The sequence below is a fragment of the Idiotropiscis lumnitzeri genome, chromosome 21 (genome assembly GCF_059441095.1).
Source record: "Idiotropiscis lumnitzeri isolate Australia: NSW breed Sydney's pygmy pipehorse chromosome 21, RoL_Ilum_1.0, whole genome shotgun sequence".
Taxonomy (NCBI): Eukaryota; Metazoa; Chordata; class Actinopteri; order Syngnathiformes; family Syngnathidae; genus Idiotropiscis; species Idiotropiscis lumnitzeri.
The window spans coordinates 1,124,952-1,149,341 of record NC_142411.1 but is presented as its reverse complement, the minus strand read 5'-3'; the positions used below and the strand labels follow the sequence as shown (position 1 = coordinate 1,149,341).

Here is a 24,390-nt window from a genome sequence, read left to right as displayed (position 1 = left end):
GTCTTTTGCAGTTTGTTTGTGTCTCGAAATTAGTCTCGATAAGAGAAAAAAAAGTAATAAAGTAAGCTAAATATGGCTTGTCAAAATGTGGTCATAGGAAACGTGAATTTTGTAGGTTAGTGTAACTCAAATAACTCAATAAGCGTGTTAAATGCAAGGAAGTGATCGATTGAATTCCACGGCTGCACTAGTTGACGTGAAGCCACACGTCCACCAGGTGGCGACATAAAAACATCCGCTCTGCTGCGAAACCGGTGCGCAGCTTTAAATAAAACGAAGAAGATTTCATGTTCGACTTTGACTTTTTTTTGTCTGCGCTGTTAAGCTCCCAACTCTTCTAAACGTCTGCGTTAGAGCAACAAGCAGCCTTTCGTCCTTTTATTTTTGTCGGCAGTTGTCACCTTGAAATGAACCGTGTTGACGTGTGTCGCGCAGGCTATCAGCTAGCATAGCATTGTGTCTTTTCCGGTGCTGCGAGTCAACCGACGTTTGCTTCGTTTCCCAGCCAACAAACGGACGCGCTCACGTCTCTTTTTGGCGTCCAAGTGAAGATGGCAGTCGACCGCGGCCATCGGCTGGTCGCTTGCTGACTGTCATGCTGAGACTCGCTCATCTTTTCAGGGCAGTAACGTTGACGAGAAGCGTCTCCGGCAACTCCGCCGACAACATGGCCAAGGGAAAGTTCTTCTACGCCGTGAGGAAAGGCTTCCACCCTGGTGTCTACAACTCCTGGTGAGAGACGAACTGTTGTGTCTTCATGGAAATGTAACTCAGCCAAATATGACAGCAGCCCAATGTTTAGTTTATTCCTTTTTCTCCTGCACACATTTGACAAAGATGTAGACACTGTACAACCAAATACAGCCAGACAAATTTGTATGCATTGGCAACGAGGTCCAAAACATTTTGGTGGTTGCGAGATGTCTACTGGAACTTCGAATATAATGCATGTATGGCTTGTGTCTTAGCTTGTGTGAAGCACATTGAGTTGCCTTGTGAATGAAATGTGCTATATAAATAAAACAGAGAGAGAAAGTGACGTGAAATGTGTTTTCTGGCTGCAGCTGTGCTGTTTGTTGTAGGATATTTCTCATTTGTGATTTCCACTTTTGTTTGTTTTGCAGGGATGAGTGCAAGGCTCAGGTGGACAAATTCCCGTCGGCTTCCTTTAAGAAGTTTGCCTCCGAGAAGGACGCGTGGGCCTTCGTTCGAGGACTGGAAGCGTCCGCGGCGCCGCAGCTGCCCAAAAGTGTGTTGCGTCCAAGGAAGACTTCAACTCTTCCGCTTCATCACAGCACTCATTTTTTGAGGGAATTCACTTTATAAGTTGCTTCCTATCCTTTTTTTTTTAGCAGTAGAGCCCGATGTGTATTTGCTTCCCAAAAAAGGGCCTGAGCCTCTGGAGTACATCCCGCTAGGTAAGAAGAGAAGTCTCGTGGATGAGGACGAGCAGCAGCAGCAGGAGGAAGAGGCTGCAGTGCCGTCCAAGCGCATCAAACATAGCCACAGCTCATCTTCGGACAACACAGATGGATTCACGTACATGGGTAACACATTTTTGCGTGTGTGTTTCTGCAATTCACACTTGTGCAGTTACATCTTCTGAAAAAAACAAAACAATGTGCTGGCCTGAGTGTGATAAAGCGGCGGAACATGGTTAACGACCACAATTCAAATGCATCCATTGAATGCATCGGCAATGAACTCGCCTGGTGTGTGTGTGTGTGTGTGTGCAGGTGATGCCGTCGTGGTTTACACAGACGGCTGCTGCTCTTGCAATGGCAAACGCGGCGCTCGGGCCGGCATCGGCGTCTACTGGGGCCCCCGGCATCCTCTGTGAGGAGAACTCAAGCATGTTATCTCACGTGTCAATGGAAAACAAATCCAAATTTGTTTAAAAAAATAATAATAATTTCCAGGAATGTTGCTGAGCCGCTGCAGGGAAGACAAACTAACCAACGTGCAGAAATCCAGGCAAGTCATGAAATGTGGTGATGGGCCACTAATCTTTTTCTGCATTAATTTGAGGTCAGATTTGATTTGTTTTGAAGCAGCCTCAGGACTCATTGTAGTTTCTTGTCTTCAAAAACATTTTGTTGACCTTTTTAAGGATAATGTTTACATGTTTGAACTAATTGGAGGGACACCAAATTCAAAGAGGAAGTACTCATTTTCACTTTCTGAAAAATAAACAGTGGACGCCACCTGCCTTCATCCCATTTGCCACCGAAAATCCGCCTATAATTCACACACGCATAATTGACATTTTTGTGCTTCAACCTGTCAAACGTCTGTCTTTTGTGTGCTTCCAGGCGGCATGCATGGCGCTGCAACAAGCAAAAGAGCAAAACATCAAGAAGCTGCTGGTCTACACGGACAGCAAGTTCACCATCAACGGTGGGTGAGCGCGCGACACGCCGCATTTCGTCACGTACGACTTTTGCCGGGCTGATGTGTCGTCACGTGCGTCTCCTTCAGGCATCACCAAGTGGGTGAAGAACTGGAAGCTGAACGGTTGGCAGCTCAAGTCGGGCGGCAGCGTCACCAACAAGGACGACTTTGAGAGTCTGGACCGCCTCTGCGGCGAGCTGGAGGTGGTCTGGGTACGTCTGCAGCAATTTCGTTGCGACGCTTGCGTGAATGAAGACCAAACCAGAAAGTGAAAAAGAGCGCAATCGAGCCCCGTTAAAAGTCGAACTTTTGAAAAGATGGTGGTAAGGGACGTGTGTTGAAGGTTTGTGCGTGTGTGTGCGCGCTATTGTTGCAGATGCACATCCCCGGCCACGCTGGCTACCGTGGCAACGAGGAGGCTGACCGGCTGTCCCGAGAAGGCGCGGCAAAGTCCAAGCACGAACTCCACTGACCCCCAACGGGAACACGTTTTGCTTTGCGGAGGTGCCCGTCGTCGTCTTCGTCTTCTTCGTTTTCCTTCTTCTTGTTGACCGAGGCCGGCGTTCTGTGTTCTTGCTTGTTTGTTGTTTTTGTTTTTTTGTTTTCAATAAACTTGATTTGGGCCTCACCCTCGATCTTGTTTCGTCGTTGTGTGACGTAGTGTCAGGACAAACGGTGCTCTTTGGAAGAGCAAGGAGACACGTAGAAAGGAAGCGTGCACGAGACGAGACACTCTTGAGTGTCGTCTGCGTGGAAGTAATGGCTTCTCACGACCACCAGAGGGCGCCCTAATCTTGCACAGGGCTTCCCTTATCCTCTTTACTCGAATGTAACTCGAAAGTAACGCACATCGCTTTCTCGTTTCCTTCCATTCCTTCCTTGCTGCCTTACTTTTGTGTCCTTGTTTCCTTTCCTCCTTGCTTGACAATTTTTTCTTGCTTCATTCTTTGTTGCCTTAACCTCTTTTCTGTCCTATTTTGCCTTCCTTTCTTGCCTTTGTTGCAAATTGTCTTGCTTGCATGTTGCCTTCCTTCCTTCCTTCCTTGTGAACTGCCTTCCTTTTTAGCATCATTGTTGCCTTCCTTCCCTTCTCTCCTTGTTGCACTGCTTGCTGGCTTTGTTTGTCTTCCTGTTTTTTGTTGGTTGGATGTGACCAAAAAATGTTGTCTCGGTCCTCGCCCCTGCGCCCGTCCTTCCCCTTGCTCGCGTGTTCCTGGCAGCGAGCGTGGCGCCCGGCCGGAGGCGAACCAGTCTGAGGGGCAGTGAGAGCGCCTCTCGCAGGTCGGAGTTCATCTCTGCTCACTCACCTCCTCCCCGGCGCCGCCTCGTTAGCAACGCCGCCGCGCTGGCATGGAAACGCAGTGGCGGCCCCGCTGGAGGGAAGGAACGAGCGCAAGGTGGAGGAAGTCAACAGCGCGGATGCGTGAAGTTTTCCCACCGTATCCGGGCGAGATGTTCTGCCGAGGTCGACGCTCCCTGCGACCGGCTGACACGGTGCGGAGGCTGCGAGATGCGCGCCGGCCGCCGTGTCCTCAGCACCCGCGGCCACAAAACTTCACTTCTATTCCAAGTCGTGACGGCCGACATTCGCATTTTCTCACTCTTGAGTTTGAGCCGCTCAGAACAAAACTCTGCGGGTTTATTTTGTCACGCGGTCTCTCGTGTGACCTCGCTGGCGGCCCGGAGTTGACATCTTTGTTTGCCGTGAGGACCGGGTCATGTGGCCTTTCAAACAAAATGGCCAATTAAAAAAAAAGCTTTAAAAATACAATTAAAATTGTCCCATCTTGAAGGAACTGATTCTAAATTGTCCTCATGCCAATTTTTTTTTCTCCTCACAGGCCTCAAATTGTTCCTTTGACACAAGTGGCGAGCCGTTCAAGGTAAGCCACCTTTTTGTTAATTTTGGACTCATTGCAAAAACTTTGAGTGACCTCAGCCCTTAAACGCGACATCATGATTCTAAATTCGAAACAAATAATTAGTCGATGCTGGCGACGTATAGTGACGGGCACAACGCAAAGATGCCCCTGCGCCCAGATGGCAAACGGTCCAATCGGCTGACAGTCAGAATAGAATGCACAAAAGTCAGTCTATGACCGCAAAGACTTCCAATCTCCTGTCCAAAATGGAATTGCCAATCCAATCCAAGAAGCATGTCGTCATGACGATTGTGACGAGTGTTTCCATGGCGACAGCATGCTCGCACCTTCACGAACACGGGCCAATGAAAATGCCAAGATGGAGATGCGACCTTTACGCAAGCGTCCTCCCGCCTGGCGTTTACTCGGCCGGAGCTCGGCGGGCCTCGCATGGTTGGGCGCGGCGGGCCGGCCCGGTTCACGCTCGCACTTGGCAGGTTCCGCTCATGCGGGGCTTCATTACCGCGGAAGAGAATCGACATTTTGGCGAGCGCTGCAGAGCCGCCCCGCGGCCGTCTTGACTTTTGTGGCACGTTTGAATTCCAATAAGACAACGGGCAAGACGGAAGGACGCCTACTCGCACTTTTTTTTTTATTTCTTTTTTTTTTTAACACCGTGGGACATTTGAAAGTGTGCATGGAAACTTTGATTTTCTTAATAACAGAAAGGGAAAATTACAATATCTGTGTGGTCGGTTGTTAGTCGTCTGGAAGTTTGCTGGCATCCGATCACATAACTTTACAGCCAAAATATGCGCTTGACAGTAATATTATTTTGTTCCAAATTTCATTCCGTCAGCTCCTTAAATAAATATTGCGACGGAAACGGAACAAGATTTGCTTTCAAGTCACGTGAACGCCCGTGTCGGATTCGCACCTGACCTGAATCCAATCGAGCATGCATTTTACTTGCTCAACTGACAAAACCGAACGTTGCACTTTTTCTGGTTGTTGACTCTTGGCGGGGTGGTCTCTCAGTTCTCAAAATGCAACGCGGGCGTCTCCACAAGGCAGTGAAGCTTTTGCTTCCCTTGGTGTTATCTTGAATTTCGTCGCAAAGTTCACCTTTTTCCCTTCTTATGAGGTGCTCGTTTTCGGTAGTGCCTCGTGGTTCTCACGACTTGGCGATGGACCCGAGTTAGCTAGCCTTGCATTGAGGCGCGTTGGAGAAGAGTTTGTCCAATACAAAGCTTCATTGTACGTTTGCGCTTGTGGACATTTTGGAAAGTTCATTTGCAAATGGAAGGAAGGAGGAGAGGCAAAAAAAAAAAAAAGACTAATGGCTGACTGGTTCTCCGTCTGCATGTGGAGGTCAAAGTTCAGCGCTGGCCGCCCATGCACCCTGCCGGGCGAACGCTCGGCAGCCGCCATCTCGCCGCTCTTATCTGGCTCTCGTTCGCCCGCCGCCTGCCAGGCTCGGCCTCGCTCTAATTGACTTTCTCCCACTGAGCCCGCAACGCGCTCCGGGCTGCTGCTGCCGCTGAAGGAAGGAGAAAAAAAAAAAAAGGAAAACACCTACACAGTGTGGAGACCTGCTCAGTAAACACGTCACAAATGAGATTTAGCGCTTTAAGCGGCCGTGAAGCGTGCAAGCGTGACACAGCCGCCGAGGGGAGGAAGGCGGCTGCTGGGGAAGAGAAATTTGGAGACCTTTGACACAAAACACCTTTGAACCCAAAGCAAAAAAATGTTTGGGAAGGAGTCCAGGCCAAGTAAACCACTGGATAGATGAATATGAAACATGTTCAAGCAACACTTGAGTTGATCTTTAATTAATTGCCAGCTTGTGCCATGATGATGGCCTTGAAGTCGGCCACTAGGGGGCAGCATAGATGTCTATGACTTGGAAAAAAAACATTTTGCTTCTGTTGTTATAATAGAAATCACAAAAATGAAGAAAGTTTGTGTTTGGTGCGTTATTTGCTTTTAAGTGATGCCAAATTTGTAAGGAATATGCATATGAATTGTTATTATTATTAGTAGTACTAGTATTTGTGGGATGAGAGGTAAATGAAACATTTGCCATAGCGTCTTTTGCTATTGAAACTGTCAGACGAATTGGCACTTTATAGCACGTGTACCTAATGAAATGGCCTGCGTGCCGCGATTCACATTCATCAAATGTAAAAACGTCACATTCACCCAAAGTCATCTTAGTCAAACAAAAAGTGGACAGGAACTTGTCTTTTGTTCCCTGTGGGAGGCGCGTGCATGCAGGAGAGGCTGCACGCGCACACAAAAAAGAGCGAGGCGAACGAGCTTGCGCGCCCCCGCTGCGTCATTTGGTTTGCGTGCGCGCGGCCGCCAGTCAAGGCGAAAGGAGGATACGGAAGAGCGCGCCAGGGAGGTAAAACCTTCCTCCTCCTCCTCCTCATCCTCTTCTTCTTCTTCTGCAGTGTCTCATCGTGCCATCTTCATCCTCCTCCTCCTCGCGTCTGTCTGGCTTCCCCCCTCCCTTCCCCCCCCCTCCCTCCAGTGAAGGCATGGCCAGATAGCGCGCGACAAAAGAGAGAGAGAGACGCCGAGGAAGGGTGCACACGCTCCGACTGCGAGGAGGAAGAAGACAAGAAGACGACGACGAAGAAGAAGACGAGTCGCCATCGTGTCTCTTGCGGTATGTTTTGCTTTTCCGTCGTCATTCCCCAACGCGCGCCCGCGCTCGCTTGCTCGCCCCCGCGCATTGTCATTCCCTTTGCGCGTGTGCGTGCGCGCGCGCGTACGTGTACGCGTGTTGAGGTGACAGTTGTCGGCGGCGTGCACGCGCCTCCGCTCCGCGGGGGCCAACATTGGCGGCCAACGTTGGCGGCTCGCGTCTTCCTTTGCCGCCACTTTTGCTCGTTGGACGTGCACGTGCAATGCGGCACCTTCCAAATGTTGTGCTCGTCTTCTTTTTCACCACAATCATATTTCACAAGCGTTTTATTCTCATTCTTCATATGGACATTGACATGAGGATGCCTGTCAGCTGCGACACTGGACTCTTCATTAGGGACACACCATTTCTGTTCAACGAGGCACTCTTTACAACACTTTTGAATATTCATTTTATTATTTATTAATTTTTTGTCACTCTTCCAACACCTGCAGCCTCTTACACGGTGGTCAAAATATTAGGAACCCCTCTCGGTATATGATGTGACACTCGTCTGAAGTTACACACTGGTCTCGTCACGGATGGCGTGGTGTCCCTAATCGAGTGGCTGTTGCGAACGTGGATTCTTGCTCTCTCTTTGTGGAGTATCGATCACGGGATTTATGAGTCAATTATGAAAATGTCAACAGTCATATTTAGTTTTCCGTCTGATCAAATACGACAATGATGGGCGGCGCAACTTTTTCACACTGCGGAAATGTTGACATTATTTGAGCAAAGAACGTTTTTATTGTCAATATGCGCCTGCCGACATTCTTTCATTTTAAATCGCCCAACTTGCACTCAGACTCAACTTTGGAACGTCGTGACCGTCATTGCAAGAAACTCAAGTGTTGTTTGAACTCCCTATTTTTGACCCACCAAATATCGTGTTGTGCCGCGATGTAACGACCGAATTCGACACTCTTCTTTCACCGGAAAAAAGTTTGTTTTATTTAAAAAAAAATCATATTATTTAAATAATATTTAACCAAGTGCTACGCCACAAGCGTCCATACAAAGCTTCAAATCGTGCTACTCTGCGACACTGACAGGTGTGCGCTTCTTCTTGCCGTTCATTCCGCTGCGTTGTCTGCTGTCCAGCTCAGTGCTGCCAGCCAACCTGCTGTGGCGCGACGTGGTACTGCACTCATGTTAGCATCGTTGAAAATCAACAAATGGTCCACCGAGCCCAATGCACATTTGGCAGGTTGGGCGCTGTCACCGACTGTGGCGACCAGTCCCCCGTTTGTCCGCTCGACCCTGACGGCCACTGCGTGGCGACCAGTTGACTGTTCGTCTCTAAATATTCGATTCGACTTGTAAATGTTGGATGACATTGTAGTGTGAGAGAATATTGGCCTTCCTCCACGAGAACACAAACACATCATTGTGCACACGCGTGTGTCTCCGAGTTAACGTGACGCGCACATACGCGCACTTGTTATGAAATCGCTTTGCTTGTGTTGGTTTTGGATTATTGATGCGGCGAGCGCGCACGCGTTTGTTTGCTGGCTTTCAGTCTGTCGGCTGCCACAAGACGCAGCGGCGGCGGCGGCAGTGCGGCCGCGCCATTGTGTGCCTTATGGTGTGCGTGCGTGCGTGTGCGCGAGTATAGGAGCGCTGCATCAGACTGTAGCAGACAGGCTGAGTGTCAGTCGGAATACTAAACAGTATGAGACGCCTCCTCACATCACGCGCGTGCAAGCGAGCCAGCAAAAGCTTTGCCATATGCAACACGACAGTCGTCTCAAATTTCAACATTTGTCTTTTTTGCACAACTGATTTCCATTTATTTCATCGCAAATAAGCATTCATGTATTTAGGGTTTTTTGGGGGGGGGTGCTGCATTCCAGATGTTTTTAGTTTCACATTTTTAATTGTCAAAAATACATTCTTTATTTTTTTCACATTTTGTGCATCTGAAAAGACGTCCATCAGCATCTTCTACGAAATATTTTGTTTTTCATTTTTGTGCGCTTACATTTAAATATTACATATATACAGTATGCTCTTTTTCATATTTTGCTTATTTAATACTTTCATTTGTTTTTAATTCTATCCACTCAATTATTATTTTTTTTTTACATTTTAAGTGGCTTCTCAAATTTACCTTCTCCCAAAGAAAACATTATTTTAATTTTTTTTCAATCACTGTGATTGGCTGGCAATTTTTATGAATTGGAATATTTCATATCTTTTTCTCATTTTCATAATGCTTAAGCATATATTTTCTCATTTTTCCCCCCCATTTTTCTCACAATTTTACGCAAAAAATAATTTTTTTATCTGGTTTAAATTGTTTTTTTTTGTCCACATTTATTGTAAGCGGAAATGTTTTTTCCCACAATTTATTTGTATTATATGTGCTTAACTCACATCACACGTGCACGACGTTCCACCCCATGTGTGCACACACTCACGGTGTGTTTTGACTTTAGGAAGGGTGTGAGGGCTTCCTTCTGGCGGACTTTGTAGGGGCAGGGGGGGGCTATTTGACGTGGGCGCACGGCGGCGAGGCGAGGCGAGGCGCGGCGCGGCGGCCTCAGATGAACTCGGCGGGCCGTCCGCGTCCTCGGCGGCTGAGTCAATTTCTATTTGGATTGGAAGCGCCGCTGCACTGCAGTCTTGCGCGCGTGCTTTCTGCTTCTCGGTCAGCTGACGTGATCATGTGACGGCAGCGTGACCTTTGACCTTGCGAGCGCCTCAACTCGATTGTCTGCTTTTGCAGAAGATGAGGAGGAGCAGCGAGGAGGAGGAGGAGGAGATCTGAACGGCTTAGCCATCCGCACTCTTGGTCCGGCCAGGTACGCTCTTCGTCATCCCGGTCTCGGCTCATCGGTGATGATGTCACTTCCTGTGCAGATGGAGGCCAATGCAGCGGACAAACGCCATCGAACCAGATCCAAAGGTGTGCGAGGTGGGAACCTTTGTCACATTTTGGATTTCCTTTTTTTTTTCTTTTTCTTTTTCATGTTCTCTCTGCTTTTCCATTTTGCCTTCTGCAGCTTATGCCGAACTCGCCGTGACTTGCGTTTTTATTCCTTTTTTGTTCTCTCCCCCCCTTTCCTTTTTTCTCCCTGCTCGTTTGAGGTCTTTACAACTTTCCTCAAACTCTTTTTTTTTTTCTCGACTTCCTCAGACTTCATTTTTGCCCCTTTTTCTCCTGCATTTCGAATGCTTCAACTTATTTCTCCTCCTCCTACATTTTGACTGCATATTTCTCCTCTCCCCATACGGCTCTTTTCTTGTTTTAAACACATTTTTTCTTTCTACATTTTGACTTCCTCCACCCCCTTTTCTAACTCCTCCTTTCTCCTTTAGTTTTCTCTCCCTTTTGCTTTCCTTGCTTGTCTCCTTTTTTTGCCTCCATGCCAGATCTCGTTATTTGGATCGCCCCTCCCTCCTGTTCTTCTTTTGGACTTCCTTCCCACCTCATTTTTTTTTGTCTCCTTTGCTCCCTCTAATTTTGACTTGAGACATTTTGCTGCCTCTAATAATTTGCCTCGTGTGTCTTTTGAGCTTGTGCGCCTCTTCCGTGCTTCCATTTGCACTTCCACCTTCTTGTGCTTGTTTTAGCGCTCGTGTCTTTTCTCGAGAACACTTTGTGTCGCTGGCGTTGGCATGGTAACTTGTTGTTGTTCCGAGCCGGCGCTAATCGTCTGTGTTGTTGTTGTCGTTGTGCGAAGCCGCCGTGGAGGCCGTGACGCAGGAACTATTCAGGTATGTCAAAGTCGGCTTTTCATTTTGTGTGCGTGCGCCATCTCATGAAGTGCTAAAGAAGAAAACAAAATTTATTTTCAAGAGTCTGACTCGAAACGCGATGTCCCGTCTCACACGTGTGACGTGATGATGCTGTGCTTCTGCGACGACGCACGCACACACATGCACGCTCGTAGAAGTTTGTTTGCGTGCTCAAAAAAAAAAGTCCTGACGAGCCAAATTTTGGACTTTTCAAAACATCATGATGCCAACAAAGCAAATGGCATCTTTGCACTTCACAGAGTCACGCACGCTCGTCGTCGAGATTATGACGAAAATTCTGAGTTGAATTCATCCAAATATTTTTAACTCTCTGACATCATTTTCGTCAGCTGCCCGACGGAAGGCTGCGACGGTTCTGGTCACGTCAGCGGAAAGTACGCGAGACACCGCAGGTAAGACTTGCCTACTCACTGTGTGTGCGTGCGCGTGCGTGTCCGTGTGTGTGTGTTTGATGTGGCGACATAATAAGAACTTGGGCATGATGACGAATGGCCGCTCGAGCGGCACCGTGAAGGTCACATGGAGGTTTTTTTTTGTGCTGAATCTCCTTTATAATGTGGAACAACAGACGGCGCGCGGTTCTGAAACAAGCGCGATGACAGCGGCGGCGATGACGAGTTTGCCTCTTGAGAGCGATGATGATGAGGGTGATGGTTTTGCAAAAAGGGCACAAAAAGTTCAAAGTTGAACCTGGAACGTGTGGACACATCAAAAGTCATCACACATCCATTTTTTTTCCTTGCTTTTGCTCCCGTTGCTCTTCTGACTTTTTTTCTCTTTCTCTCTCTTTTCCTCACTTTCTGTCTTTTTTCTCTCGCCCTCCCACCCTCTGTCTCTTCCCTCATCTTTCCCGGTTTTCCCCTCGCTCTCCTTCTCATGCGCTTTTTCTAGCTCACTCACTCCCGTTCTCTGTCTAGCTCTCTCTTCTTTCTCTCTCCCTCTCGTTAGTCTTTCGCACTTTCTCTTTCCCTCTTTCGTCCTCATTATGTTTGTTTCTCTCTCCCTCGCTCGCTCTCTCGTTCTCTTTCTCTCCCTCTCTCTGTGTACCTTTGGCGTCTGCCCTGCTTTACCTTCGTTGCTCTCCGGAGGCGGTCGCCATGGCGACAGGGCCGTGCGCATGCTGCAGTACGACGACTGGGAGGAATGCGCCCCCCCCTCCCCTCTTGCCATGGCAACCGCGAGCCCCGCATTCCGCACCCTCGCTCGGCTGACACCCTCCCGTCCCGTTCGCCTGCCTAACTAAACCCGCACACGCGCACCTTTTGCCGCGCAACGGTTGCCACGGCGATGAGTCCATACGCGGCATTGCCGAGGGCGACCATCCCGTCCTGTCGATCCTCAGCATCCCTCCGCCGGAATCGTCGGCGATTTGTGGATATTTGCGAACATTTTCCAGGATTTTCTTTCAATTTTCACAACTTCCTCAACTGATTCAAACTGTTCCAACTTCAAATTGTTGAGCTCATTCAGGATGTCATTTGTCCATTTTGTTGTCATGCACTTTCATTCTTCAGATCTCTCATGACAAGGAGTCCATTCTTATAAACGCACCGGCGAGGCTTTCGCACGCGCCAGGTGTTCCCCTCGCGCGCATTTGTCAAGGTATAGTGGCTCGCCGGTAACCAAGGCAACAGAGCTGATGCTCTGAGCTGGCAAAGCTGCTGCATTGATTTTAAATACTTCACTGAGCATTGCACGTGTGTGTGTTTGTGTGTGTGTGCGTGCCTGCGCGTTTGGGAAGACGCTCTCAGCCCCAAGCAACACTCCCGGGACGCTATATTAGCATTTAGCTTCCCGAAATCGACAGAGTCAAACTGCACCAGTGTAGTGACGTGCTAATGACGCAATGGCTTCAACACGACACGTACAAACGAATCAATCGCACAAGATTGCACGAGAAATCCGTCATCATCACGCACACAGGCGCACGCTCCGCCTAATTAGCATGCACGGTCGCTCGCCCTTGCAGCGTTCCCTCGTTTCTGATCTGCTTTAATTACTGCTGGAATTTTAATTGGCGGGAGACAGCGAGGTGGCCAAGGTCACACAAATGCTTGCACTCGCACACACACGGGTGCACACACTTGTCTTTGTCTCGCTTGCTCTTCATGCGCGCAAAATCGTCCATTTGTGTTTGTGCACACTTGGTGGTCACTTGATTAGGGATAGGCTGCAATTCGTGACTCACCTGTTCAATATGGACGCTGACTGTATATTTTTTGTCCTGGTTTTAGCTCAATATTTGTGAGGAAGAAAGTTTGAACTCTTTGTCGGGGACGTGCGCGTTATTGTTATTGTCTTTGCAAAGCGTTTTCTAAATGTTTTTAATGGGCCAAAAGGCAGCGAGGGAACGTTCACGCCCCCCCCCCCCGACCATTTGCATCGCAAACAGCAAAGAAGCTCTTTCATATGGAAATGGCCTAATTGATTTCCTGAAATCCACGTTAGCGTCGGCTGTAATTGTGCTGCCTGTTTTGGAGCAATTAAAGCAGAGTTTTGCCATCACTTAATGACTATTATGGGATTTGTGTAAATGAGGCTCCGCTTGAATAAGCGCCATTATTATTTCTCTTGATTTTATTTTCTTTTTTTTTTTTTGAAGAGGATGCTTCTTCTCGTCATCTCAAAATCATCCTTGCTCATTGAAAGGAATGCAAATGACATCTGGGGAGATTGGTGCTTCTTTATCAATCCACGTGTTGCTTCACCGGCCATATTGCTGCTTGCCGTCAATTCGAGTTCACTGTTCAGTCATTTTCGGGGTGACAAGTTGTCACGAGAGTTTCAAATGATGTTTCAATCTTTTGGGATCGAACGACCTTTTCAATTGATGCTCCGACGCCGTCGCCTCCTCAGCGTGTACGGATGCCCGCTGGCCAAAAAGAGGAAGGTGGTGGAAAAGCAGCCGCTGGAGCCACCCGCCAAGCGGAGACCCTTCGGCGCCTCCTGCCTGGGCCAGGACGACGACGAGGGCGACGACTTGGAGGAGGAAGATGGCCACTACAACGAGGACGCCTTAGAGGAGGAAAGGGAGCGAGGAGAAGTCGTGGAGGAGGACGAGGACGGCGGCGAGAAGGCCGAGGAGGAGGAGGAGTTCTCTGATGACATGGAGGAGGAGGAGGAGGAGGAGCAGCCCGAGGAGGACGGCGCTGCCACGCTGGCACGTGATGACAACGAGATGGAGGACCAGGAGGCGGAGCTCAATCATCAGCAGGGTGACTTCTCTTTTTCTCCTCTTTAATGTGAAGTCGACAAACGGATTGGTCGCCACTCCTTGTCATGCCAAAAGCACAATTTGCGACGTACTTTTTAAAAAAATTTTCCTTTTTCCCTTCCTGACAGTTGACTACCAACCAAGTGGACAATCAAAGCTTGTTGCGCTCCAGAAGGATGATAACAACAACCACAGTTGCATCACAGGTCCCGGTCCCGGTCCCGGTCCCGGTCCCGGCGATGAGTTTGAGAACTACGACGAGCTGGTGGCCAAGTCTCTGCTCAACCTGGGCAAGATTGCCGAAGACGCGGCCTACCAGGCCCTGACCGAGTCGGAGATGAACAGCAACTCCTCCAACAGCGGCGGCGAGGACGACGAGGAGGAGGACGACGATGACGAAGACGGCAGCGAGCGTGGCGACCGGAAGGCCGACCTCAGCGTGGACCTGGACAGCGACGTGGTCAGGGAGACGGTGGACTCGCTCAAGCTGCTGGCGCAGGGCCACGGCGCCGTGCTGCCCGACGACGGCTACCCCGACGCGGGCCTCAACGGCGGCGGCGGCGAGGCCGAGGCGGAAGAGAGCGAGGAGGAAGTGCGCCTCAGTAGTCTGGAGTGTCTGAGGAATCAGTGCTTCGACCTGGCCCGCAAACTGAGCGAGACGCACCCGGCCGATCGCCCGCCGCACCACCACCACCACCACCACCGCCACCACCACCAACTGCACAACCACACCGACCAGCAGGGGGAGCTGCACCTCAACAGGTATGCGGGCCGTCATCACGGGGACTTTTATTGCCAACGATGCGGAACTCGAACGTAGGCACGCCAGTGCAACGCCATCTAATGGCCATTTGGTGGAACTTTTTTTTTCACGCTTCTGTTGTCATCACAATAAGGGGCGCTCTCACTGATCACTAGGGGGTGTAATCGAGACCAGAGTTTACTCGCTAGCAGCATCTCGCAAAAGTGCGAATGCAAATTAAAAAAAACAAATAAATCAGGAAAACTGAAAAAGAGTTTTATGCATTTACTCCGTAGTTGTCCATAAACTTGTTTGACGTATTTGGAAACAACATTTCGCAGGTACGACGCCTGCCCGCCGGGATGCCCGGACGACGGCGGCCCCGCCGAGCGCAGCTTCTCCGACATGGCCAACCTGCTGAAGCTGGAGGAGCAGCTGAGCCCGGCGTCGCGAGGTTACCCCGCCGGCTGCGGCCAGGAGTGCGACGAGGACACCGCCTCGGTGGCGTCGGAGCGCTCCGACGACACCTTCGACATGGCCAAGGGGAACCTGTCGCTGCTGGAGAAGGCCATCGCGCTGGAGTCGGAGCGCGCCAAAGTCATGAGGGACCGCCTGGTCTCGGAGCACAAGCACCCCCGACGCGACCACCGCCACCATCTTCATCACCACCATCACCATCATCACCACCGCGGACACGGAGAGCACAGGATGGCGCCGGGCGAGGAACGCAAGTCCAGGATGCACCACGACGCGTTCAAGAGGGCCTACTACCACAAAGGTGACGCACGCACACGCGCATATGCATGCAGCGCTGATTCATCGTGACGTCTCGTCGCGCTTGTCCAGAGTCTTCGCGGGGGGAGAAGAAGGAGAGCAAGTGCCCGACGCCGGGCTGTGACGGCACGGGTCACGTGACCGGTCTGTACCCGCACCACCGCAGCCTGTCCGGCTGTCCTCACAAAGACCGCGTCCCCCCTGAGAGTAAGTCTCGACTCGCTTTCGTAAAATGAATGATGACTCGTTGGATGCGATGACACACGTGGGCCATCACCTTCACCTTCATCTTCATCTTCATCCTCATCCTGCATGTTTGTCGCGCTGGACTGCAGCTTATTTATTTTGACGGAATGGTGAAAAGTGGTTGCTTGTCTGGAAACAACTTGGCCTTATTTTGTTGCTCGGATTTTTCTAGATGATTGTCGAAACCCAACAGAAGTTGGAAAATGGCTGAGAATTGTTGTCGATCTCAAATTAAAATATCCGCCGGTTTCAATTCGTCCCCTCGGATGTGTTTTGACATCCTTGATGCTCATCCTGGCCCTTGCCGTCCAGCCTTGGTTGACATCGCTTCACCTCCGACGATTCTTTCCCTCCGTTTGCATGTGAGCACGAATGGCGAATGCGCATGCTGTCACCTTTTTGTGCACGTGGACGCCACTTGGCGCATGCTCAGCGTTCGGCGGCGCGGGTTTCCTGATAACTTTCCTGTCTGCTCCTAACCCTCGTTGTCTCTCTCACCTTCTCCTGTCAAGTCCTTGCCATGTATGAGAATGTTTTAAAGTGCCCGACCCCCGGCTGCTCCGGACGGGGTCATGTCAATAGCAACAGGAACTCGCACCGCAGGTGAGTCAGCCAGCGGACGCTAAAGCGAGGGATATGGGGGGGGGGGCTCGTCGGCGGAGCAATTTGGTATCAATTTCGCAAAATTAGAAGATTTGACACGCGTCAATCAAAAAATGACTCCAGCGCTTTGTCACATTTCAGGTTCCATGGCCTCCATTTGTGAAAAAGTAAAACAAAAGACAAAGTAAGCAAAAGTTGAAAAGTCGGTCAGCGCAATCGCGTCTCCGCTCAACGAAGAACGACGCGACGCGCGATGGCGCACGTTGGCGGCGTCATGTGGCACAGCCCCACTGGGAGCGTGGAGACAAAGCCGCGCTAGCTAGCGTCGCAACTGTTGTTAGCTCGCCGCCGCCGCTCCGCACGGGCTTTCATGTCTGGCCGTCGCCATGGAAACGAGCGCAGAGCACCAGTGGCGGATGTGTCGCTCGTTTTCCCGCTTGCTGGCCTGCGTTCAAGCATTCGGCGACGAGGTGAAAATATGGCGAGGCCGTCAAAAATCTTTGATCTCGTTTTGCAAGTGTCCGCATACTTTCAACACTTTGAAATTTATTTTAAAAAAAGCTCTTGAATCTGGTTTCTCGCACAGTTCTTCAATGAGCCGTGCGTTTGTGTATGTGTGTGTTTGGCACCTAACCATGTGACCCCCCCCAGTCTGTCGGGTTGTCCCATCGCGGCGGCTGAGAAGATGGCGAAGGTGCATGAGAAGAGTCATGTGATGGACAGCGGCAGCAGCAAGTCCAATCAGACGTCCGACCGCGTCCTCAGGTACTGCCCACTTACTTTTTTTTTTTTTTGCTCTTTTTCCCTCTGGTGTGTGCGCCTTGGCCACGTGGGGGCAGTATGATGCAGACATATGCATGGAGATGGTTACGATGCTGCACTCATGTCGTCGTTCTTTGCGGAGGATAAAGAATATACGACTGCGATATAAATGCAAAGCGTGTGCCGTCTTGCTAGGCCCATGTGCTTCGTGAAGCAGTTGGAGATTCCTCAGTACGGCTACAAGAACAACGTACCCACCAGCACGCCGCGCTCCAACCTGGCCAAGGAGCTGGAGAAGTACTCCAAGACCAGCTACGACTACGGCGGCTACGAGGGCCAGCACGGGGGCTACGGCAAGAGGGGCCCGCTCGGCAAGTCCCACCACGGCCGGGATACCTCCCCCAAGGCATATGACGGTGAGCTACGTGAAATCATCTCAAGAGGTCGGATTTCATCACACGCCAGATGTTTACTTTGCACCTGACTTATGAGGAGTTCCTGTTCGATGGCGACAGCGCTTGAGAGGAGAGAGAACGACTTGAGTTTTGGTTTTCCGTCACCATTTTAAATACTCGTTTGATATATTTGGTCCATTTTTTTTAAACACTCCAACTTGGAAGGGTGGTTAACAAATTACAAATTTACAAGATATATTTTCCGTTCAACTTAAAGATTGAACTTTAATTGACGGCAGTGCTGAATTTGTTTTCAATTCTATGCTCGTTTTTTGCCGAGATGACGACGGAGATGCAGAACATGAAACGGGAGTGAGATAACCGCCTTGTTGTTTGGCCGCCCGCCATTATCGGCGATCCGTGACTCACAGCGAGGCGTCGGCGCTCTGTCACGATCATCGCCATCTTTGCCGCCACGTTTCACTCTCATCCGCCACGAAACGCCGCCTGTCCTTTTTTTTATGCCTTTGCTGAGGCTTCACAGCCCCCACGTTAGAAATCACTTGAATGTGTTGAACATCACACGCCCTCCATGTTTTTATTTAACGTGTCCGTGTCTTTGAGGAATGTTTGATTTTTTTTTTTTCTAGACAAAAAAAAAACCTTTCTTCTTTCTAGAAAATATCTAAATTTATTCCTCTCTGGAATTTTTTTTCCCGCTGGTGTTCTACACATTGCAAGGTGTAGTAGCACCACCTTCAGGACAGTTGTGCAACTGCAGCCTTCCAAACTCGCTAAATCTTCCGCCTTGTGTGTGTCCTCATGTTGCCGCATGTAGCCAAGCGCTACAGCAAGACGTCCAGCCCGGCCAGCAGCACCACCAGCAGCTACGCTCCCAGCAGCAGCAGCAGCAGCCCCAGCTGCGGCGTCGGCGCCCTGGGCGGCGACCTGGGCGGCTGCGGCTTGTCTCTGGGCAGCGGCGGCGGCGGCGGGCACGGCGGCGGCAGCAGCGCCAGCAGCACGTGCAGCAAAAGCAGCTTCGACTACACGCACGACATGGAGGCGGCGCACATGGCCGCCACCGCCATCCTCAATCTGTCCACCAGATGTCGCGAGCTCCCGCAGGCCATCGGAGGCAAAACGCACGGCGTGATGATGCAGGTAGAGGGGGCGGGGTCTCGGCCAGCTCATTTGCATGTTTTTGTTCATCTACCAAATCAAATCCTTGAGTTCTGCGTTCCTGTCCGTCGGGTGTTTGCTTCAGAGCGCGGTGGGCGACTTGGACGAGGAGGACGGCGGCGGCGTGGACGCGGGCGGGCAGCCGGGCGGGCCGGAGGGCAGCGGGACGGTGCTGACGCCGCTGCAGCCCATGTCCCCCCAGCGCCAGGCCCTCCTCAACAGCCACCGCTACCAGCTGAGCCAGGCCGACTGCTGGGACCTCCCGCTGGACTACACCAAGATCAAACGCGTGGACGAGCTCCAGTGCAAGGAGGTAAACCAACGCCATAGCGGACACAGAGACTCCCTCCTCCTCCTCCGTTTTTTTCTGGTCAAAGTAAAATGTTTGCTGGGGTCCCACCAGGGCGACGAGCTGGACGCCTTTCGCGACCTGCTGGATGAGCAGAGCTACCCGGCGGAAGCCAGCGCCGCGTCCAGCCCCAAGCACCTCAAGTACTCGCCCTGCAAGGAGCCCAAGAAGGAGATCCTCACGTACGAAGGCAAAAAAAAAAAAAAAGGTACTTGCTACGTTTTTGGGGAGGTGACGCCCATGTGCTGGTCTCATGCAGGCTGTCCAGCTGCCAACTGGCCGACAAGAACCTCCGAGGAATGATGGCGTCCAACACGCAAGAGCTCAGGTGAGCGGCGCTCGCTTGATCCAGCGAACGCTTGCGTTTGTGCTCAACATCTTTCGCTTATCTCATTCGATAATGATTGTACTGGTTGGAAAATAGGACAATTTTCAAATTTAATTTTATGAAATTCATTTTTTTGATAAATAAAAAGGGGGAAAATAATTCAAATAAATCAATATACTTTTAATGACAACGATTTTAAAATGTTCAAAATTAAGCCTCATGTTTACTTTTTGACCCTTGACCTCAAGAGCCTTGCCCACCCTTACCTTATATTAAACATAACTCCCTTTTGCACCCTTAATGGAAATCACAAATCACCAACTTGGCAAGTTCTTGTGGCAAAACAAGTCAAAGTGCCAGCAAGTCCGGTCCGAGGTTTGTTTTTTTTTTTTTTTTTTGAAACGTTGCGTGCCAACGGAGACGATAAGCACAAAGTGTGGTGCCCCGCAGGTGTCCTACGCCCGGCTGCGACGGATCGGGACACATCACGGGAAACTACGCCTCCCACCGGAGGTAACGCAACCCGCATCACGCGTCAACGTCTCGGCCCGTTCGCCAACGCTTGCTCTTGCGCCCTTCAGCCTGTCCGGTTGTCCTCGAGCCAAGAAGAGCGGCATCAAGATCCTCCACAGCAAAGAAGACAAAGACGAGCAGGAGCCCATCAAGTAAGCTTCTTCATTCTCGCCCAAACGCCAACATGGACCGCTTCAGACCGACGTCAGCGATCAGTTGCCATGTGATCAATATGGGAGAAAAGACTTCAAATTTATTAATGCTAAAGTTTGAACGAAAGCGGAGTATTTGGCGCAAATGGCTGCTTCAATCCAAAATGGCCAACTTGCTATTCAATTTGAAGCTTGCTTAGCTGCCACTTTTTTGTGCGTCCTCTCATGATGGACACGTCCACCCAGTTTGGTGGCAACTGGGGTCAAGGGTTGAATTTTAGTTTGGATTTTTTTTTTTTTTTTTTCTCGGGGCACCGCCGAGTGAGTCTTCTTGAGGAGGTCTGCGTGTGCGTGTCCGTCTCCCTCTCAGGTGTCCGGTGCCGGGCTGTGACGGCCAAGGTCACGTGACGGGCAAGTACGCCTCCCACCGCAGCGCATCGGGCTGCCCCCTAGCGGCCAAGCGGCAGAAGGACAACTATGTGAACGGCGCCCAGTTGGCGTGGAAGTCCGGCAAGGCGGACGGCATGACGTGTCCCACGCCGGGCTGCGACGGCTCGGGTCACGTCAGCGGAAGCTTCCTGACCCACCGGAGGTGAGCTGTCCCCGTTGTGCCGCTTTTTTTTTTTTTTGCATCCCGTCACCGCGGCAACCGGCACGAACGATGCGTGTGTTGTGCTCCAGTCTCTCCGGTTGTCCCCGGGCCTCCTCGGCCATGAAGAAGTCCAGGATGAGCGGCGTGGAGATGCTGACAATCAAGCAGAGAGCCAGCAAAGGTGACGACGCTCAAGCAGCAAAATAAAAATGCCAAAAAAAAAAAAAATGAGCAGCATTTTTTTGTCTTGTTCAGGCATCGAAAACGACGAGGAAATCAAACAGCTGGATGAAGAAATCAAAGATATCAACGAGTCCAACAATCAAGTGGAGTCGGATATGATTAAGCTGAGGACACAAGTAAGACAAGAAAAATGTGCACATGTCGATCGGTCAATCAAGTGACGGATTGATTAATTGTGTTTGTATTTGAACCCAGATGCTAACTCGGGGTGCCGAACGTTCGGCTCGAGGGCCGCAACGGGCCCGTCAGTGTGTTCAGTCCATCTTGTTTGGATCAGGAACACATTTCCAACTGGGGTTTTTCAGTCACATTAGCGGGTGTTTCTAATTGTGTCCACTGGAGGGCGCTCTGACGGCCGCTTCAATAAGCACTTAGTGAAATTGGCGCTGGTCAGGATTTGTTGTCGTCGAGTTTGCTGAGGTTGATGCCAATGTTAAATTGATTTCAGCAGTATTTGGTCACATTTTGATCTTCCAGAAAAAAAAATAGCAGTTAGAAATTTCAGATGGCGTGTATGATTTGCTTCGTGACATTGGGCTGGCGTCTCTTGGTCGTGTCGTAAGCCAGCAAGCGAGTGTTGATCCGAACTGGTGTCCTTGCGCTAGATCACCACCATGGAAAGCAGCCTGCGCTCCATGGAGGACGAGAACAAGGTGATGGAGCAGCAGAACGACTCGCTGCTGCACGAGCTGGCCAACCTCAGCCAGTCGCTCATCAGCAGCCTGGCCAACATCCAACTGCCACACATGGTAACCACGCCGACGCAACCCCTCCCCGTCCTGTGTGTGTGTGTGCGCGTGTCGCCATCCTCTTCTGCGTTTCCCACACCTTCATTTCAGGAGGTCGGCGGTTCCTCCCTCGTGCCGTCCGTCTCGTCACATTCGTCTGTGCGTTCCGACGTGTTCTGACCAACCATGCATCGTTTCTTTCCGCATGATTCTCTGCCGCCAGGAGCCGATGAACGAGCAGAACTTTGACACGTACGTGAGCACGCTGACGGACATGTACACCCACCAGGAGCAGTACCAGAGCCCGGAGAACAAGGCGCTGCTGGAGAACATCCGACAGGCCGTGCAGGGCATCCAAGTGTAGCCCCGCCCACAACAACACAAGCAAGCAAACAAACAAAAACAAACAGGTGGTTCTTCTTCTCTTTCTGATTATTACATTTTGCTGCTGCTGTAAGCTACTGTCGCTCAACTTTCACATTCACGTTCTCGCCACTTTTTTAATTTCTTTTTTTATTTTTTAAATCACCTTGCTTTGTTCGGACCCGACATCCAACTTTTGTACATTTTCATACGACCTGATATAATGTGACGTACAGCTGCTAATGTATTTATCTATTTATTGACTGATTGATGAATTGATGGTCAACGTGACGAGCAATCAAAGCAAGAGCGGAGACTTCAAACACCGTCGCGCGGAAACGCCAAGTGAACAAGTGGAGGAGACAATCTGACACTGATCGATCAATCGATCGGTTCATGAGCTGTGTGGACGAGCTGGTAGGACAGCAATATTGGCATGATTTATTCAGATGCAATCTATATTTAGAAGAAAAAAAGAAGCAGTTTGGGTATATGCAATTTCCTATGAATTCAACTCGCATTGATCACTGATTGATGTTTTTACTGGTTTTGTATCCACTTTTACTACAAACACACAGCGACACCTTTGTTTCCATCTTTTGATGTTTTGCGTGGGGGTGTGTGTGTGTGTGTGTGTGGATGGACGACAAAAGGGGGAGGGGACGACAAAAGGGGGAGTGGACGCAGCGGCGGCCAGGTTGGATTTACAGGGTCTCACACACACACACACCTCGTTGTGCATTTGCACTCGTCGTCCACTCGGCAGACTTTTTCCTGACATGCATGCACTTTATTGGGGCTCGTTTGAACACGCCGAGCAAAAAAAGAAAAAGAAAAAGCGTACAGTGCTGATTTCTGCGTCAAAAAAAGCAGATTTTAGATTGAGAAAAACGCAAATAATTTATGGTTGGAATTAGTCACTACAGCGGTGCCTTGAGATGCAAGTTTGATTTGTTCCTGCGCCGCACTCGGAACTCCAAACTCTCCCACTCAAATCTTCAAATCTTCTTTTCCCTTTGAAAGGAATGCAAATGACATTCTTCCGTTCTGGCCTTCTCCCCTAAAAACAGCCAAAAAAATTCACAAGGAAAAGTAGCACTACATGATATTATACTTGGCCACATGGGGGCGACATAGGACAGGCAGATGGATTGAGTCGTCTCAGCTCATTCTACGCAGAGGATAAAGAATGTATGACTGTTATTTTGTCTTTTTACATGTGTTGCTGCACCGTCGCACCAATTCCTGAACGATGACTTGTATCTCCAAAAAAACCTCAGCCCACTCGTATCTCAAGGCATCGCTGTATTTCAAATGAAATCAAGTGAACCAAGACAGCAAATGTACCTTTTTTTTTTTTTTATAAAAAGCGCCACCTCTTTTTTCATATACTTTTGAACTGTATTTTGCATTCTTACATCATTTTGCAGGTGTCCGAGCATTTCTGAGAATATTGTTGAAATTATTTTAATGTGTAAAACGATGACTCTTGTTTCTTCGGTGTTGAAAAAGGAAACGATGAACTTGTGGCTGCTTTGTCAAATTTGGTTTTTGACCTACTAGCGACTGAAAAGCTATTTGAGCACTATCTTCAGATCCAGCTTCAGGTCCGTGCACGAGCATGCTCTTTGTTCTCACGAGCAAGTCAATGCAATTGAGCGATTGGCTCTACAAAGAGCGTACGAGTACAATAGACATGAGGCCTGAGGTCACGGACGCTCAAGCGGCTTTTCAAACTAGTAGCTGTCTGATAATCAGCATTGAAGAGGACACCAAGCAGCAAACTGAAAAAAAAAAATACATTTTTTGTTGTCCTGGCTTGAGCGAGTCACGTGACTTTGCGGCCTTCAACTTCCCAACGACGAGCCGCAGCTTCGCGTTGACTTCTTCAACCTCTTCAAGACCAGGAGGTGAAAGCACAATTCAAAGACAGACGCTGGACTAGATGGTCATCACGTGTACAAAGTACCGACCATGAACAAAATGCATATTGTGAATATTTGTGTAATGCTCATTTTCTTTGCAGGAGTGCATTCAAAAGATTTTTCTTTATTTATTTGCATTGCTCCTCTTTTTTGTTGTTTTGTTGTCGCTTGGAATTTGGCGACTTTTTATGCACATGGCATGAGTAACTTTCTTCTTTTCTGCTATGTGTCAAGCTCATGAGTTGCTACATGCTACTTTCAGTTCAATGGTGACATTTTTTTAATTGATTTCTCATGATGGTGTTCGGCATCTCTTGCTCTTTGGAATAAATCTTGTGTTGCAACTCAGATTGTCGCTTCTCAGTTTAACGTGGGCTCGCCCAAATCACCTTCGATGAGGAAGATAACGAGTTATAATTTCAAATTTGATATCAATGTACGGTTCATGCGTGAGACTTTCAGGAGGCTGATAAAGAATATTGACCTAACCAAATGTTGAATGTATATTTAAATGTATCGTGAAATAAAACAAAACATTGAATTCCTAAAATATATAATGGAATAATTTCGTT

The 24,390-nt window shown here is 49.6% G+C and overlaps 2 protein-coding genes across 7 annotated transcripts; both read left to right on the top strand.

Moving 5' to 3' along the window:
- The first annotated feature begins 251 nt into the window (after positions 1 to 251).
- On the top strand, positions 252 to 3,019 carry rnaseh1 (ribonuclease H1). Of its 2 annotated transcripts, none has more exons than XM_088286453.1 (8): positions 252 to 732; positions 1,125 to 1,249; positions 1,356 to 1,547; positions 1,737 to 1,836; positions 1,920 to 1,974; positions 2,313 to 2,397; positions 2,479 to 2,603; positions 2,768 to 3,019. In XM_088286453.1, the coding sequence occupies exons 1-8, from the start codon at positions 596 to 598 to the stop codon at positions 2,861 to 2,863; spliced, it is 915 nt and encodes a 304-aa protein (XP_088142579.1). In that variant the 5' UTR covers positions 252 to 595; the 3' UTR covers positions 2,864 to 3,019. The 2 variants fall into 2 exon arrangements, with proteins under 2 accessions (XP_088142579.1, XP_088142578.1); XM_088286452.1 differs by having other exon boundaries at positions 254 to 732; positions 1,353 to 1,547.
- Positions 3,020 to 6,538: 3,519 nt separating this feature from the next.
- Positions 6,539 to 24,166, top strand: myt1la (myelin transcription factor 1-like, a). Of its 5 annotated transcripts, XM_088286112.1 has the most exons (24): positions 6,539 to 6,660; positions 6,790 to 6,927; positions 9,677 to 9,752; positions 9,811 to 9,856; positions 10,635 to 10,668; positions 11,040 to 11,102; positions 13,567 to 13,925; positions 14,053 to 14,686; positions 15,008 to 15,444; positions 15,513 to 15,647; positions 16,199 to 16,289; positions 16,941 to 17,054; positions 17,247 to 17,467; positions 18,285 to 18,607; positions 18,711 to 18,938; positions 19,029 to 19,156; positions 19,234 to 19,302; positions 19,753 to 19,815; positions 19,884 to 19,967; positions 20,338 to 20,559; positions 20,649 to 20,740; positions 20,815 to 20,918; positions 21,408 to 21,551; positions 21,754 to 24,166. In XM_088286112.1, exons 4-24 carry the CDS (start codon positions 9,811 to 9,813, stop codon positions 21,892 to 21,894), a joined length of 3,732 nt encoding a protein of 1,243 aa, XP_088142238.1. In that variant the 5' UTR covers positions 6,539 to 6,660; positions 6,790 to 6,927; positions 9,677 to 9,752; the 3' UTR covers positions 21,895 to 24,166. The 5 variants fall into 5 exon arrangements, with proteins under 5 accessions (XP_088142238.1, XP_088142235.1, XP_088142236.1 ...); XM_088286109.1 differs by having other exon boundaries at positions 9,811 to 9,865; positions 18,711 to 19,156; XM_088286110.1 differs by lacking the exons at positions 6,539 to 6,660; positions 6,790 to 6,927; positions 9,677 to 9,752 and having other exon boundaries at positions 9,790 to 9,865.
- The last annotated feature ends 224 nt before the right edge of the window (positions 24,167 to 24,390 follow it).

What these genes read in the sequence shown, in the direction of transcription:
- rnaseh1 (XM_088286452.1), top strand. Translation starts at nt 596, where the DNA reads ATGCTGAGACTCGCTCATCTTTTCAGGGCAGTAACGTTGACGAGAAGC. An exon ending in GGCGCCGCAGCTGCCCAAAA is followed by an intron (nt 1,250 to 1,352) that starts GTGTGTTGCGTC and finishes TTTTTTTTTTAG; the next exon opens with CAGTAGAGCCCGATGTGTAT. An exon ending in TGGGGCCCCCGGCATCCTCT is followed by an intron (nt 1,837 to 1,919) that starts GTGAGGAGAACT and finishes AATAATTTCCAG; the next exon opens with GAATGTTGCTGAGCCGCTGC.
- myt1la (XM_088286108.1), top strand. Translation starts at nt 9,793, where the DNA reads ATGTCACTTCCTGTGCAGATGGAGGCCAATGCAGCGGACAAACGCCAT. An exon ending in GTGACGCAGGAACTATTCAG is followed by an intron (nt 10,669 to 11,039) that starts GTATGTCAAAGT and finishes CATTTTCGTCAG; the next exon opens with CTGCCCGACGGAAGGCTGCG. An exon ending in GGGGAGCTGCACCTCAACAG is followed by an intron (nt 14,687 to 15,007) that starts GTATGCGGGCCG and finishes AACATTTCGCAG; the next exon opens with GTACGACGCCTGCCCGCCGG.